Raw genomic sequence first — 16,802 nt, forward strand, 5'->3', positions numbered from 1 at the left:
CCTGCTCTGTGCTACACTACAGCCCACCCCCTGACTCTCCTGCTGACAGGTCTCTCCAAATCTGGAACATTTCACTCTTGTTTTAACTTTATCATTGTAAATTGCTGGTTTTATTGAATGCTTTTGTCTGTCTGCCTGCAAGATGTACTGTTCACTTTTCAGATCATGATTCGTTTTTTTCATACTGTTATCAAAATACTACCTTTATTAGTAGAAGTTATTTAATGATGTATGCCATGACTTGTCTAAGCAGTGGAACAAACAGATTGGCAGAGAAGAACACAGTTTCTTGATCCTATTAATCTAGAGCTTTTCTTACGTGAGAAGACAACGAAAAAACTGTGAGAATTCCCTGGAAAACAGAAACAGCAGCACGGAACAAACCTCAACTACAGACGCCAGTTTGTACATGCAAGTCCATTGCTCGGGTCCTGCACTTTCGGTAGCCGGGCAGCGTTCCCGGCGGGCAGGGTCGGGTCGGGTCGGGTCGGGTCGGGTCGGGTCCGGTCCGGTCCGGTCCGGTCCGGTCCGGTCCGGTCCGGTCCGCAAAGGGCGGAAAGCTCGTGTTGGCCCCTCGCGCGCGGCGCCGGGAACTCCGCTTCGCGCGGGACCGCACGCGGCGGCGCGCCCCTGCGCGGGCGAACCTGTAGCGGCGGGAAGGAGTCACGTGACGGCGCCAGATCCCGGGCGCCCCCGCTGTGGCGCGGGCGGGGCGGAGCGCGCGGCAGCCGCGCTGGGCGGGTCCGTCCGGGCGCACGTCTGTCCGGGCGCACGTCTGTCCGGGTAGGTTCGGCGTGAGCACTGGCACCCGCACGCTGCGGCGCGGGACGTGACTCAGGTACTGAGGCGGGGCCGTCGTGCGTGATGCCGGGGATGCTTGCCTTGCGCACGGGGGCGAACGCCGTGGGGAGCGCGGGGTGGTCTGGAGCCGGGTGATCCGGCGCCGGAGCGCCGGGGAGTCCGAGAGCGCATCTCTGCGTGGAGCTGCCCGGGTCGGCGGACGCGCTCTAGCGCGGCCGAAGCTTTGGGCGAGCGCGGCGGGGGCGCCGCGGCTTCATCCGTCGCCCAGAGGCTACTGGTGGGGTGGGGGGCACGACGCGGACTGTCCTTCCCCCCGGGCTCCACCTTACGTGGGACGGCGGGGCAGCCCCCGCCCGCTCCGTTTCTCCCGCGCGTGGGGCCAGGCAGGCGCGTGTCTTCCTCGGGAAACCGGCGCTGCGGTGCGGGTCGCCCGGCTTTCCCGCCGCCGCCGGCCTGACGGCGCAGTCCAGGCGGGGAGCGTTCCTGCGACCGAGCCGCGCTTGGGCTGCTGCGAGAGAGCGCTGCCCCCGGCTTCTCCCTTTGGCGACCGGGTCGCGCCTGGGCGCGCGATGCCGCCGGCCCCAGCGCACGTACGGTGCCTGCCATCGCCGGCTTCAGACCGGCACCGGCGACGAGGGGCTCTGCGTCCGGCCCCGCCTCCGCGATCCCTTCACTGCTGCTCTCCTTTCATTTCAGTGTAGAGTCCCGGGAGGTAAATCCCGGAGTTCCCTTTGTCACAGCGGCGGCGGCTCAGGTTCGCCAAAGCGAGCGACACGCGGTCTGAGGGACCGTCCCGTCATGGGCGCAGCCCCGGCCGCGGCTCCGTTGCTCCGTGGGGCGCTCGGGCGCGGAATCGCCTCTTCAGGCTGCGTGAGCATCTGCGGCGGCGACCCGGGCGCCGTGGCCGCGATCGCCACCATTGTTCTCCCACCCGCTCCCCCCGCGGCCCCTCCGAGTCTGTTGGGAACGAGCCTTTTGTGCTGCTGCTCGTAATCCGCACGGAAAGGTCCGTTCCTCCGCCTGCCTGACTTCTGTGCAGGAACCGCGCCCGAAAGTGAGGGTGAATTGTAGCAATACAACTTCCTCACCGGCGCAACCGTTAGCAGCCGTTAGTGGAAAGGCACTCTTGGTCAGCAGGTTTGCGTGCTTTTTTGGGTAAATGAATTGGAAAGCGGTTTAATTTAGGATGTCACAGTGAAGTCTTGTGTGGTTTCGCAATGTTTATTTCAGAGGGAGCGGTAGTTTGTTAAGGAGTGGCAATCGGCAGTTTAAAAATGTAAAACAGTCTATTAGTACAGTACACCTGTTGTGCTTCAGAGGAATTATAACTCAAGATAAATTATAAAAAAAAAATTAAGGTGATATTTTGAAGGTGACAGAAGTGAGGTTTCATATATCTCAATGCATGACACCATGTTAAGCCGCTGCACTGTCCACAGTGATTTTGTAAAATGACACCTCTTAGCCAGATGATCTTCTCCCACTATATTCAGCTACATGTGCTAAACTAGCTCGAGATGCAGTGCACATACATGTAAGCACTTTCTGTGTCAGGGTAGTTCCATGGTAGTCCGCAATAATAAGCATGAATGTCCAGGTGGTGATGGGACCAGACCCTTAATTAGTATTTATCTAGCTCTGTCACCTTTTGGGTTCATACTAGACTAAATAAGGACGCTACTGTAAACAGTTGGCAATAATTTATGCTTTTTTTTTTTAAAGCGCTGACACATGGCAAAGCCACCATAGCTGCAGGGCTGAAATTAATTTTCATGAGGCATGAAGAATGATTTATAAGTATGCAGCTGAAGGTCGGATTCTGCAACTTCTGTTTTTGAAAACATACAGAAAGCAGCCAAATAATTCAAGTGCATGTTTGTCACTTTTTCTGTACAGACAAAAGGGCATATGCTGTCCGGTCAAGGTGCCGCTGTGAGGCTGATGTTAATGCACTGAGGACGATGGATGTGGTGTAAAAAACCCCATGGGCTTTAGGAAGAAAAGTCCACTTTTCCAGAAACGGGGTATTTGATGTAGAGACAACAACTAGGGAGGCTGATAATGCTATTGTTAGAGAACTAATATGTTTGTTTCAAAGGTGGTACCTGAGAAGATTGAACTGTTAGTTACTGTTGATCTGTAATTAAAGAAAATATTTATGCAATATGTATTTCAAGATTAAAAGTGCTGCCAGTCATCTTTTATTTAGTCTGCTTAGATTTTAATACCCTTGTGCAAAGATGACTTATGGTTTATGACTCCTATTAACACAGTAGTGAGAAGTCTGTGCTTTTCAGTGTATCCAAACTCCCAGCACCTTATGAAGAGAGAATCGTTATTCTTTTTGTTCCACAGATAAGAAGCTGAAGGATGATCTCTGTGTTGCTCATCTTAGACCATCTTCCTCATTTTGTAATTGTACAGTTCTTAGCCTTGTACAGTTCCAGACTGAATTCCAGTCTGAACTGGGGTCCCTGCGTGGAAGTTTGTTCAAGGTTTCTGCCATAGTTAAAATGAATTAATTCAGAGGAAGTTCTCAAGCTATATAGGCCAGCTTACAAACTCACAAATGTTCTTCCTACCCATACTGCTGATCATAAAGTATGGCTACGTAGCCTATAAGGATACTGGCTAAACACTGATATTAGATTACTGCCATTTCTAGCTGCTCCTTTTTATAATACAAATGCTCTCCTTTTATATACACTGCAGCATCGCACCAAACACACCACCCACAATGCTACCTACAGCCACCTAATAATTCCTCCTAACTGAGCCTGCATTAGTTTCCATGGCAATAAGAGGATAATCTCAGAAACATGATGCGCCACACATTTAACTACATTTGCTCCCTTTGCTTTACACATTGCCAGAGCAAGAACCCATTTATCATAGGAGGAATCTGGAATAAATAGTGACAATACTATCATGTTTATTATGGCGATACTGAAACTGAGCTGCAGCCAGTTCAATGTAATCTTTTGCCTCTAAACAGGGCTGAGCTAGTGAAAGCAGAAAGCAAAGCAAGCTGTTGCAACAGTAGCCTCCTGTCTTCCCAGCCGCTGGCAGTGTACCAGTATTTAAGTCAAATCATAAGTAAAAATTTTGCCTGTGCAAGTCAGCCATGAGCCCACGTGTGACAGGCGCTCTGGTTCGCACGTTCCGCACGGGAACCTCCTTACTACCTGTTGATTCTTGGGGAGGTGAGTCCAGCCTGGCCGAGGAAGGCACGCGGCAGCGGCACCACGAGAGCAGAACGAAGCGCATCTCCGCAGATACAGGGTTCATTTAGTTCTGGTTAATGGTCTTTTAATTTTGATGTGTTAACGTGAACTAGTGATGGATTAAACCAGATGAACAAGATTGATATGGATGTGTGCGTATGCAGACTGATCTTAAAAAGGATGGTGTTGCAGGTCTAGTATGTTGGTTTATGGTGATTTTTTAGCCAAATGTGGTCGTAGACGTGACATAAAGGCCAGATGCCCCCGCTTGTGCCCTTCGAGCTCTCTCGTCGCAGCAGAACACAGCGCCATTTCAGAGGCCGTTCCTCTCGGGGTGTGCAAGGCTGCTGAGCCTTGTGGGCCCGCTGGAGCAAAGCGCATCTCCGAAAGGCCGACGTGCTCGGCCGGGCCGGGCCGGGCCGGGCGCGTTTCCGCGTGTTCCGGCCGCGCACCGCGGATGCGGCAGCTGCGCGGGCCGGGCGCGCGCTGCCCTGCCGTAATTACGGTGGGCGACCCGCCCATCCGCCCGGTCACGTCCCGCACGTCTCAGTGCGGCGGCCGCCAGCGCGCGCGTCCTGCTGGGTTGGCCGGCGCGGCCGCACGTCACAGCGGCGGGGTCACGCGGGGCCGCCGCGAGCGGGCCCCGCCCTGGGCCGCCGCCCGCGGCTCGAGCGCAGCTTGTCCGGCCGCGTGCGCAGCGGCGCGGGGCGCGAGCGGCCGAGTCGCCTTCCCGCCCCGCGCGGAGCGCGGCGGCCCCGAGCGGTTCCGTGCGCGGGAGCCCGCGCGCCGCCGGGGAGCTGCGAACGGCGCCTCGTCAGAACGGCCGCCGGAGGTGGCGCGGGTGCGCGTCCCTCGCCCGGGCCCGGCCCTGCCGGCCAGCAGAGCTGCCCCTGGGCGCGGGGGAGCGCGGCCCCGCTGCCCGTGCGCGGCGCGAGCCCTCTGTTGCGGGGCCGAGCGTTCCGTCCGCGCCGCTGAGCGTTCGGGACAAACTGCCTGTTGGTGTTTTTCAGCAAAACGTGCTCACATGGCGGTACCCACTTCGTGTTGCAACGAGAGATGGTTAATAAAAAGGAGTAAAAATTACACAGCCTTTCCTCCAACGTTTTAAACATTCACTCCAAATGAAATGCTGACAATCTGCACGCAGTGGGAGTGTGAATTCCTCCTGCCCCTGGACTCCTTCAGTTCTACATCTTCTGTTCTTCACGCACTTGAGCTGAGATACTTGAATCAGCATTTTCCCTGTTACCATTAATGTTACAGAGCTACCAGTATCACAAGGGATGACACCGTGTGTACCTACTCTGTGCTATCTGGCCATTGCTTTAAAATTAATCCTTTTTTGAAAAATGCTTTATACCTTGTATCATACAGAAGTTACTGGGAAAAACAGTTTTGAAGGGTGGACAGAAACCAATGACGGGCGGGTTGGCAGACACGCATCTCTGGACTTTAATTTAGTGGCCCAAAATGACCCTACAAAAACGTCGCTGCTCTCACAATACTTCCTGCACTTCCCACATACAGGGACACTTCTTGTTTTTTACCCCAGTATCTCTCTAAAACTTGGCAGCATTACTGTCTAGTACATAACATTCTCACAATAAGATATTTTATTTTTTAGATGCAGAGGCACTTGTGGCTGCATATGGAAGATGTGAAAGATGATTCATCAAATATTTAAAAATTTTACTGATAATGTAATAAAAACAATGGAAAGTATTGCTTCAGGCAGGCAGTGATACTGAGCATTGCTGCAGTTACTAACGTCACCCACAATAACTGCACGTATACATTTTCACTGCAGTTTAGCTTCGGCACTTGGTGCCTGAAAACCGGTAGCTCATCAGAAGCTCCGCGGTCTGCCCGTCCTGCCGAGGAGTGGGGGCGCCGGGGCCGTGTCGCCGTCCTCAGTAGGGAACAAAACGCCTGCGTGTTTTTCCGCAGTCGCACAGAATACTCGTGATGCACCAGGATTTTGCATCCAGGTCTCCTAAGTGAATAATCCAGGAGCTTCGTATAACAAGGTCTTGTAACAAAAGTCCTGCAGACTTTAATGTAGTAGTTATTACATATTTGTGAAAGTCAAATACACCCCTGGACTGCTGTAATGGATTCAGTTTTTCTATGAAACAGGGATTTGGCTGAGATCCAGTTCTGACTTTGGGAGAGCTGAGAGGGCGTGCTCATCTAAAACCAACTGTCTGCATCTCAGTTTCATGTATTTTTTGCAAGTTTTTTAAGGACAAAACCCAAACAAGGAATAGTTAAAATAGCACTGCATGAGATTTGTATTTAAAATAGTCCCAGATCTTATTTGTAACTTTAACTGCGGTGCAATTTCTGCCTGTTTTGGTTAGATAATGTTGGTGAGGTATTTGTCCCAATGTCTATACACTGTAATTGCTTTTTGTTTCTTAGGGAACACTCTTGTCGCTTGAGCTTTGCCATGGGAGCTGTGGTAGTGGACGATGGTCCATCTGGCGTTAAAGCCCCTGACGGGGGCTGGGGCTGGGCTGTGCTGTTTGGCTGTTTTATCATCACGGGATTTTCCTACGCCTTTCCAAAGGCAGTCAGCGTCTTCTTTAAAGAACTCATCCAGGAATTTGGCATTGGATATAGTGACACTGCATGGATTTCCTCCATTCTGTTGGCCATGCTTTATGGAACAGGTAGGTCTGTTTTTGAAACAGCATTGCATCATACAGTGATGTTTGTAAATCGTACAGCCATCTACAGCATGAATCATGATTGCGTATCATTACTTATGTGCAAGTAAGGCATTCCAAACAAGAATTACTATTTATCACATAAATCTAAAAGTTATTTAAGCACATCCAGCTTGCAGACAAAATTAAATTTCTGTAACTCAGCAGCTACTGAAGATGATGACAAAGAAAAATTGCATGGCACTGTGAAGACAAAAAAGACTAAGTATTTGACTGCAGAGGAAAGAACATTCTTCTGGATTGGCCTGACAGTATGGAATAAGTATGGAAAGAATCATAGAATCATTTAGGTTGGAAAAGAGCTTTAAGATCATTGACTCCAACTGTAAACCTAACACTGCCAAAGAAGAAATGCAAACTGACATAAAGTAAATTGCCAGCGTTGTTTTATCTTAGCAATTGTAACTTGCTATTCTTGTGCAGGTCCCCTCTGTAGTGTGTGTGTCAACCGCTTTGGCTGTCGCCCTGTCATGCTGGTGGGCGGCCTGTTTGCCTCGATGGGGATGGTGATTGCCTCCTTTTGCACGAGCATTGTTCAGATCTATCTCACCGCAGGTGTGATCACTGGTAAGCAGCGTGCATGGTTGCAAATGGGCTTGCTAAAGTCTTAGCCTAAGGTGAAATTTTGCAGAAGTGACAAATATGCATCAGGATCATCAAGATGGGCTTTTATAAAGATGGCGGATAAATGTGGAATTAAACTCTCATTTATTTTTTAAGAATATTAATTTTTCTGGTATGTTTCATAGCTACCGCTGTAATCAGTGAAGCGTAACCATAGCGTACAAGAATATTATGGAAGTGGACTGCTTTTTGAAATGTTCTCTTAGAATTCCTTTGCCCATTTAAAATAGAACTATCTTGAATCAGAGAAACTGTAATTAGAATTTTTTTAATAGAGATATTGTAGGCCAGTATTAATTTCTACATACCCTCTGCTACAGGTTTGGGTCTGGCACTGAACTTCCAGCCTTCGCTCATCATGTTGAACCGCTACTTCGACAAGCGCCGGCCGCTGGCCAACGGGCTGTCTGCCGCGGGCAGCCCCGTGTTCCTCTGCGCGCTCTCCCCGCTGGGGCAGATCCTGCAGCACGAGTATGGCTGGAGAGGAGGATTCCTTATACTGGGTGGGATGCTGCTCAACTGCTGCGTATGTGGAGCATTAATGAGACCGTTGGAGTCACCCAAAAAGTCAGAAGCTACGAAAGAACCAGCTGAGAAGAAAGCGAAGAAAAAACTTCTGGATTTCAGCGTGTTTAAAGATGGTGGTTTTATAATCTACACACTAGCAGCATCTATAATGGTGCTTGGCCTCTTTGTTCCCCCAGTTTTTGTTGTGACTTATGCCAAGGATTTAGGGTATCAAGACACCAAAGCAGCTTTTCTTCTGACTATTCTGGGATTCATTGATATCTTTGCTCGGCCCGTTTGTGGGATGGTAGCTGGTCTCAAGTGGGTTAGACCACGCTGTGTCTACCTCTTCAGTTTTGCTATGATTTTCAATGGCTTTACAGATCTCATGGGTTCCATGTCTGTTGACTATGGTGGCCTGGTGGTCTTTTGCATTTTCTTTGGCATTTCTTATGGAATGGTAGGTGCTCTTCAGTTTGAAGTTCTCATGGCTATTGTTGGTACTCAGAAGTTTTCCAGTGCCATCGGTTTAGTGCTCCTGGCCGAAGCTATGGCTGTTCTAATTGGTCCACCATCGGCAGGTAAGTATACCATTCATTTCAGAATTCAAAATCATTTGCATTGCATCCATTTACACAAATTATATGATAAGAGATCAGAGAAAAAAGACAACACTCAAGAAGTGCAAATTGGGCTTGTGTCGCGCATGCTTCAATGACTTTCTGCAGTTACAGTCTGAACTAGTCCAAGACAGGGTGGTCTGAATCTTTTCTCGGATATATTTCAGGATTGGTTGAATTGCCATCTGGAGATGCTGCTCCTTCTCCACTGAAAACCTACACCGGACCTGTTATTAGTAGATGGCTAATATTGTACGAGATGAGTTTTACACACACAGAGTGAATAACTTTATTAAAGTTCAGAACTCTTTGGAGTTGGGACTCAGAATATGAAACCTGTCAATTTTCTTTGGCAAGTACTAGGATAGATTCTCTACACCCAACGGTAGATTTGGAGGAGTAAAGAAAATGTCAGAAGGAGGGGGAAAAAAAATCTTAGAAGGAGGACTCTAAAACTGGACTGTTTCAAGGAAGGCAGACTGCTCCTATTGCACATCTCACAGCCCCAAGACAAGGGGACATTAAAAATATTCAAATTCATTCATTTGAATTCAGAATTGCAAATAAGTTACTACTCAAAGGACAGAAATTTCACAGGCTCTGAACTGAAAACAAAGAAACATCCAAACCCCGCCAGTTAACTGCCATGAAATGTTTACTGTTTATACCAGACACTGAAAAGCATCAAGTATCCTAATTATGACAGAACCCATAAAGGGAAAACAGTGCTCTGCACCACTTCCTTCACATCCTCCCTCCTGTTCTTTCACCTCCACCACGGCCTGTGAAAAGTTCACTTGACTAACGTGAGGAAGGAGACGCGAGTGGAGGCGGAGGAGGCCGGTGGTGCCGGCCCGGCCGCGGGCGCGCGGAGCAGCAGCGCCGGGCACTTGTCCCACCTCTTGCACACGAGGGCTAGACTGGTTTTCTTCCAGTTGAATTGCTTGACTGTGTGTGCATAGCAGTATGTGTTTCAGGATGTGATGCAATGTCGGTGAATGTGAAACTGAAATGAAATATTTGAGAAATATTTTCTTATAAACTTGTTAAAAAGCTAATTAGAAAAAACTTGCTGAGATAGTCATGGTACTTCCAGACAGGAGTAATTTAAACGTTTAAAAAAAGCAGGAAAAATCCATTGCAAGATAATCACTTTTGTTAATTACCCGGAATGTTGTCTTTTGCAGGAAAACTCTTGGATGCAACAAGGAGGTACATGTTTGTTTTTATTATTGCTGGAACTGAAGTTACCACCTCGGCACTTGTATTGGCTTTGGGAAATTTCTTCTGCATCAAGAAGAAATCAGACGAACCACAGACTAAAGAAGCAGCAGCAGAAAGAGAGGAGTTAAATAAGTCTGAAGAGAAAGCTCCCGAAGACGCTAAGGTGGACTCTGTTGAAGTGGAGCAGTTTCTGAAAGATGAGCCTGAAAAAAATGGTGAAGTTGTAACTAACCCAGAAACGTGTGTGTGAGCAGGACGGGAGACAACCAAGCCTGTAGAAAAGGAAGATTTTTCAACACTATTTATTTTAGAAATAGAACTAGTTTAGGGCTGGGCTATCTGCTTTATTAAATGGAGGCCAGTCAGCTCATCAGGTCTCTCTGGAAGCTGATTAGCTAGACAACCTTTTATCGGAAAATTAGCTTTATCAGTAAAAAGTTGAGCATTGTGGTTATACTTTTTATGTAAACAAAAAAGCTTTTCTAAACACAAACTAGAGTCTTGCTATGCATCACCAGAAACTGCTCACTTGGAAGAGATATAGGAAGAGTACATTTTAAGAAAAGTGGAATTCTGTGTGTGTTTTCAGACAATATTAGTGAAATCACTGTATCATGTGGCTAAACATAATTTCCCTTTCTGTGTTCTTTGTGAAAGGGAAAGAGTTTGAGATGGAGAAAAATCTCAGGAACTTAAAGGTCTCCATTAGTTTTTTTTTCCTTTCTTTCTTTTTTAGATTAATTGGCTCAGCCCTAATTTAATTTTGATAATATCTGTTACTTCGATTCACGTAAATGTATTTCTGAGTTTTGTCTGAACACGTGATCTTTGCAATTACCATCTGGAGACCCTGCGTGGGAAGGCGCGCGGCAGACCCCGTCCTCAGCCATCGCCCGCGCGGCAGGCTGGGGGTCACCGAAAGAAAAGAAAACCGGCAGATCCGATCCTGGCCAACCGAGCAGAGCGCGCCTGCCTTTACAGGGCTGGTGACTGAAAACAGGGTAACATGGCGAAGAGAGATACCAGCTTCAGTTGAGTTTTCTGAGCATCCATGTTGTATACAAAAGAAACAGTATAAGTTGCCAGATAACGTATGGATCAGTGTGGGATCCGTAAGTGTAGACTTAGGGAAGGGACGGGACTATTTTGAAACATGCTAGCCATCTTTAAAATGCAATGTTAGCAATATAGGAAGGTCTTTTTTTTCCCTTTTTGTGTGCATGCCTTGTTTATTTTGAACTTGATTATTTTTTTCCTTTCCCCATTTTCCCCACTTCCCCATCCTTTTGCTTAATCCATGGAAGTTCAAAGTGCCATTCTTGCTTGCTGAGGAAACACGACGGAATTGTTGACCGTGTTTCTGGCAGCAGTGCATAAGGACCAATCAAGAACGCGGTCGGCCCTGCTAATCATTGCACAGACACAACAGGGAGTCTCGGGCTGGTATTTAAATCCCCTCTGACGTGGGTTCGGGCGGAGGAGAAGCAGCAGATGAGGTGAGGCAGTGACAGCACATTTGAAGCAGCATAGAAAGGGAAAAAGATTCATTGTGAGGACACTGAATAGAAAAGGAGGCATTATATATATATATATTTTTTTTTTTTTCACCCAAAAACATTCAAGAAATGTAATCTTTTATAAAAAATCATATTCCTGCAACCCACCTTTCAGATATGTATATAAAAAGCTTTCCAGGTTTTGTGACTTCAGTAAAAGTCTTCAAAGCAGACTAATTATACCAGATTCATTCTTGTTGGTAGCAAAGGAATATTGGCTTTCAGGTGCCAAAATTGTTCTGTTTAATAACTGAAAACTAAAAGAATGCAATCCCTTAAAACCCTGTATCCCTGCTAAAAATAACATCATTAGTTGTTTCATACTCAAGCATTTTAACAGAAACATACAGTAAATCCAACACAGTGCTACAGCCGTGAGCCATTCCCTAGTGGAAGTACCTCAGTACCAGCTTCCGTTCTGGTCGTTTCTTCAGAATGGGTCTGCAGTGTTAGGATGACCTTGCACAACTGGAAAAGTTAGGATCGTGACTTTTTTTTGAGTGATTAAAAAAAAATAGATTCTGCACTGAATAAACTGTTTATTTTTATATTGCATATAGTGTGTTACTTTAAAACCTTTTATTAATTTTGTCGCAGGAATTGCACCGGCATGTCCTAGTTATAAGAACTTACGTTACTGAACTTAGCTCCAGTTTGCTAAAGACTAACTCAGTTCTTGGCATGCAACACGGCTCGTTCCAGAAGGCCATGTGCGAAAGGGCAAGAGGGAAAGGGAATCCGCGGATCCGTTTATGATACCCCTGGAGACTGCTGCAGACGATACGCGAAGGCCTGATACAACTTTCAGATTAGAGTTCCCTGTTCTGTTTCAAAAGCAAAAGCTAGAAACCGTTTCAAAGGAGAATTCAGATTCTCAAATAGCCATTTTTGCCTTAATGTGGGTTTTGATTGCTAGATTTCTTTGCCAGATAATGCCATACTTTCATCAAAGAAGTAAATGGTTATTCCTTTGACCTCAGGTTTTGGCACAATTTTAAGTTTCTGCACGCTCTGCAAATTGTCTAGACTCTTAACATCTTGAAGATCTGGCCTCATTGTACTGACTTTCCAGATTTCCAGACTATGTTTTGTTTTCCACACGTAATACCTTTATAGTTAAGCTGGAAACATGAAGTGTTACAAATTTTATGTGACTGGGGCAGAAGTGGAAGTTCTTAAGGCAAGGGAAACACATTTCAACAAGACACCATGACTAATTTCTGAAGTAAATCTAGTGTTCAAAAAAGTGCCTCGTTGGCCTATACAAGGTTCTTTTCCTCAGCTCAGAGATGAAGTGCTCTGTGTAGGGCTGGCAGTGCTCGTGTGCCATTTTCAGCACAGACCTACAGATGGATTGCAGTATTCATGAGAGCAGATGCTTACTGCGTGAGAGGTCACATCACGGGATACTTACTGACTGAGAAATAGAAGTTAGAACTTACTTTGCTAAGCAGTTTCATGCAGGCTATAAAATCTTTTACCATTTTCATTATTTACAACACGCACCAACGCAGAGATGAGAAACTCCTAATGCAGGTCTCTTAGCAACATCAAAACTGTCAAGCCTGAGAATACTTCGAGTTCTGAAGCCAGTTAAGCTCCCTGCTTCCATTCTGTTCCATTCGGGGTGACATCCAGCCCTCCAGTCCTCATCCTGTCCAGCTGCCTTTGTTTCCTTGGCAAGAGGTTGATGATACTGATGGGAAGGAAACCTCTGCATGCCTGATCCTCGGCCTGGATAACTGCAGGCCAGTACGCCAGGCTGCGCTGAGCCACGGGCCCAACTGTTCCTATGGACATGGCCACAAGAGTCTTTACCCTCCTTCCTATCCCAAGATGTAAAAACAAAACCAAACCCACGGTGAATCCTTGGGTTCCCAGCACTGTCTCAGAACATTGGTTGGTAACTCACAAACAGAAGCAGAGGATCGTAGTGGGGCTCCTTCTCTTGGCAAGACTAGCCTGGCTTCTCACTAATTTAACTCTGCTTATTGTAAATTTAAAAGGAATTCCTTTAAAAGCCCTCCAGGTATTTTGGCACAGTATTTCTTTATTCTCAACGCCACTGAGATGGGCACTTTGTGAGATGTGCTCTTTCATGAATGCTGAGGATGTGCATGGTCAGAGTCATGAAGCATCACTAAAGAGACACAAGCAGAACAGTTCCACGCAACATCTACCTGGATGAACCTTTGTTCAACCTTCACCTGGTCACAATTTTGTACTTTGGAAAAAGAAAAGGGAAGAAAAGGGAAAAGGGAACGCAGCTAATTGTACAACAATTAGGCAAGTACCCCAAAGACAATATTATAATTTGCTTTTGCATCATACACTCTTGGAGCAAATGTAACTTCTTTAGCCACATAGTTCAGAAATCTATTGAAGACATCTGTAAGGGAAAAAAATCGAAGTATAATACTATAAAACAGTAGAAAGATAGTTTTTGCAGATTGTTTCTCTGAAACTAACGAATGGTCTTTTAGTGTCCAGACGAGCATAATTTTTAAAGCTTTTTAGATCCTTGTACATTCTATAAATTGTGTACTATAGGATTGATGGTTCAAATATTGTATGTTTGATCACGTAATGGATCTTAGGCCCTTAATTTCCCAATGCAAGGAGAGGGTATGTGTATAAATGCCTGTAACACACAGAGAATATATAAAGAGGTGTATGCGTGTGCACATATATATGTATGTATCAGTCTAGGTATATCAAACATGCAAAATACCCAGTAGAGACAATTGGCCTATTTACTAGACAATGAGCAATGCAGAGTTCGAACTATTTTCTTCTTCCTCCTCCTTTACAAGATAAATTTGCTTTAAAACAAAATTCTGAATAAAATACCTTGTAATTATTTGGATCCTAGAAGATCTCAGCAGAACAAAAAAAATCTTAAAGTGATGCAGCTTTCTGTTGAAAATGCCAATCTCTATAGATCTTAAATAGGTTACAGCAAGTCTTCAGCTGTGCCTGCTGCTAAACCAGCAACTCCCTGAAGTTGAGAGCTGGGATGGTATGAAGGTACAACGTGAAGGACTGGACAGAGCTCATGCTTGTTAATATTAAAACCCAACCAAACAAATGTGTGTTAGACAATGTAAAATTGTTCTCTAAAAAGAAATGAAAACATTGCCCTAACCAAGAAATCAGGCTTCAAAATGAAAATCCAAAATACATTCACATGCAGCTGCATTATGCCCCAAAGAAAAGCGTCAGCAGACAATGGTAAAGAGGGCGTTCGGAAGAACGCAAACTCGCCTGTTAGAGCGGTAAGTACTGACCCGTGCATGTGTGCCTGCGTCTACCTGCCACACTTGTCTTTAGGATTATGGGAGTACACCAGTTTTGTGCAAATTACTTTTTGTTTGTTGCTAACGCACTTTAATGTAATGTGTACATTTATATTTAGAATTTTTTATGCTTTTCTAGTAAACTGTTGCAAATGTAGTGAATAAATATTCATTTGGTTGTCAAAAACTGTGGGTGTGAGAAAATAAGCTTAGAAAATGTAACTTTAACACCCAGATTTAGATATTTGGCTTCATTTGCACATGCTGAAATAGCTATACAGAAGCAGAATGCTTACAGCAGAGAAAAGAAGAAGTGACCACCAGCTGACAGGCAGCCAGAATCTGATGTGGGCAAGGGGACAGCTTTTGCCATGACTCATAGTTTGGCCAAATCCAAAATGGAAATGGGCTCCTGCTGTAAAGGATCCTGGAGACTATTTGAAAGCATCAACTGATTTAAAATAATAGCTATTAATTTTGTGGTGCTCCATGTAGAAATTATTGTTCTTGTCCTCTGAATGGGGCTTCAGGTTTTGTTTGCAGGTAAAGTATTATCACCTGCTATGACTTAAAAAGCCCTAAACATTTTGAGTACCGACCTGCCTGCCAGCAAGCTGTCTTTATTGTCAGGTGATGCTCTTTAGAACTTAAAAGCTCCTAAGAAAACAGTTTAAGAATGCATTTATGGTGTTTTTAAAAAAATCCTATGGTACCCCAGCTAAGACTGGATCCTTAAGGTATAATATCAAGGCTACATGCAAGTGAATCAAAATTACAGTCTCTTCAATGGAACAATGTAACATTTTGCTATCTAGAAGGCTCATACCTATTTGTGCCTAATTCCAAGTATCTCTTCTGAGAAATTTTGGCGAAACCTCTCTAAGCTCAGCTTCAAAAGTTTCTCTGTGTATTTACACTGAAAAGATAGTAGGTCTAGTTTACATAAAACCCCATGTTTTAATAAACATATGATTACCTTTTTTATGCTAGTTTAGTTAAATTGGTAAGACCTGAGGTGTAATCAAATGCTCTGCTACCCCGCTGGCCATATCAAGCCGTACGCTGGTACAGGAACGAGCGTTACCAGGTGGACTGAAAGGACAGAATTAGCGTGCAGTCCGTGCATCCCTGTGACAGAAACCCGGAGTTTCTCTTTGCCTCTGGTGCTCCCCGAGACCTTTCGCTGAGGAGGAGAACGGGCAGGGCCCGAGTCGCACAGCTGCTGCTGCCGCTGCTCGGCCTGTCGAAGGAAGGTGACCGCCTGTATCTGCAGAGCAAAGAGCTCTGACAACAGCAGGGGCCCTGCATTTGAGAGGCGGCGGCTTTTGAATACGTTATTTTAGCAGCTTTCTCAGCACTGTGCATGTACTGCAAAAGTTGGGGCTCTTAAAAGTCTCTTGCTAGAGGGACAGTCTGTGAGATAAACGGTCCTGCATTTGTCTAAGGAAGTGAGGAAAGTTAGGGGCATGTAGAGTAAAAAGCTACTTACCTCTAGTTGTACACTGTTTCTCGACTGATGTCAGTAGCTGCTTCATCATCTCAGCAACATTTCACCTGGCAACTGCCCTTGCTGCCCCTACAGGAATGCTTCAGAGCCACAGAGGACAGCTCTTGCTCTTCTGACTCTCCAGCTACTACTGTTTCAGCGGTTTAAAGCCTTTCACTGGAAAACTCTGAATCCAATGAAGAAGTGCATCTAGATTTTAGTATTTAAAATTCTTAAATAGCAAAACACTTCCCAGTCATGCTGAAAAACGTGGCGTACGACCCAGTGGTTAACAATGTCAGACAAACCTAGAATACAATTTCTTATCGGTAAGGGCAGAGAAACATTTCCTGTTCGGGGTCTTTTAAGGAAACAATCTGTATATAACCTCAAAACACTGAATCACCAGTTTATCTTTCCCTTGCAGATTATGGGAAATACCAGAAGCTCTGCATTGCCTTTGTGCCTGTAAAGCTTGCAGCTCTGAACCAAGCTGAGGACTGCAAATAAACCAAATGTTTTGTCTGGCTATGAGATCAGGACTAGACATTTTCTTCCTAGTGCATAACATACCAAATGAATTCCTGTTTGGGTCCATATCCCACCCCAAGTATCCTGGATTGGTCACAGCAAAGTGACTATTTTCAATAGTTTTTGAAGTATTTGTACCACAAAGAAATCTCTGTAACCATCAAGATTGTGTGAAACAGCCACACCGATATTTTCCATATGAAA

At 45.8% G+C, this 16,802-nt stretch overlaps 2 protein-coding genes across 3 annotated transcripts in view; one reads left to right on the forward strand and one right to left on the reverse strand.

Moving 5' to 3' along the window:
* CCDC57 (coiled-coil domain containing 57) overlaps positions 1–1,407 on the reverse strand; it is a gene marked incomplete at both ends in the record, with an annotated part of 23,087 nt that extends 21,680 nt beyond the window's left edge. The window contains 2 exon segments of the mRNA XM_080356340.1: positions 410–775; positions 882–1,407. Of these exon segments, the coding sequence (XP_080212466.1) occupies positions 410–775; positions 882–1,407 (892 nt within the window).
* Positions 784–11,767, forward strand: SLC16A3 (solute carrier family 16 member 3; the record flags this gene model as incomplete). 2 transcript variants are annotated; one of them, XM_080356541.1, is made up of 4 exons in its annotated part: positions 784–838; positions 7,178–7,321; positions 7,699–8,466; positions 9,693–11,767. In XM_080356541.1, 3 exons carry the CDS (start codon positions 7,225–7,227, stop codon positions 9,977–9,979), a joined length of 1,152 nt encoding a protein of 383 aa, XP_080212667.1. In that variant the 3' UTR covers positions 9,980–11,767. The 2 variants fall into 2 exon arrangements, with proteins under 2 accessions (XP_080212667.1, XP_080212666.1); XM_080356540.1 differs by lacking the exon at positions 784–838 and adding an exon at positions 6,475–6,697.
* Positions 11,768–16,802: the final 5,035 nt, after the last annotated feature.

The sequence above is a fragment of the Nesoenas mayeri genome (assembly GCF_963082525.1).
Source record: "Nesoenas mayeri genome assembly, chromosome: 19".
Lineage (NCBI taxonomy): Eukaryota > Metazoa > Chordata > Aves > Columbiformes > Columbidae > Nesoenas > Nesoenas mayeri.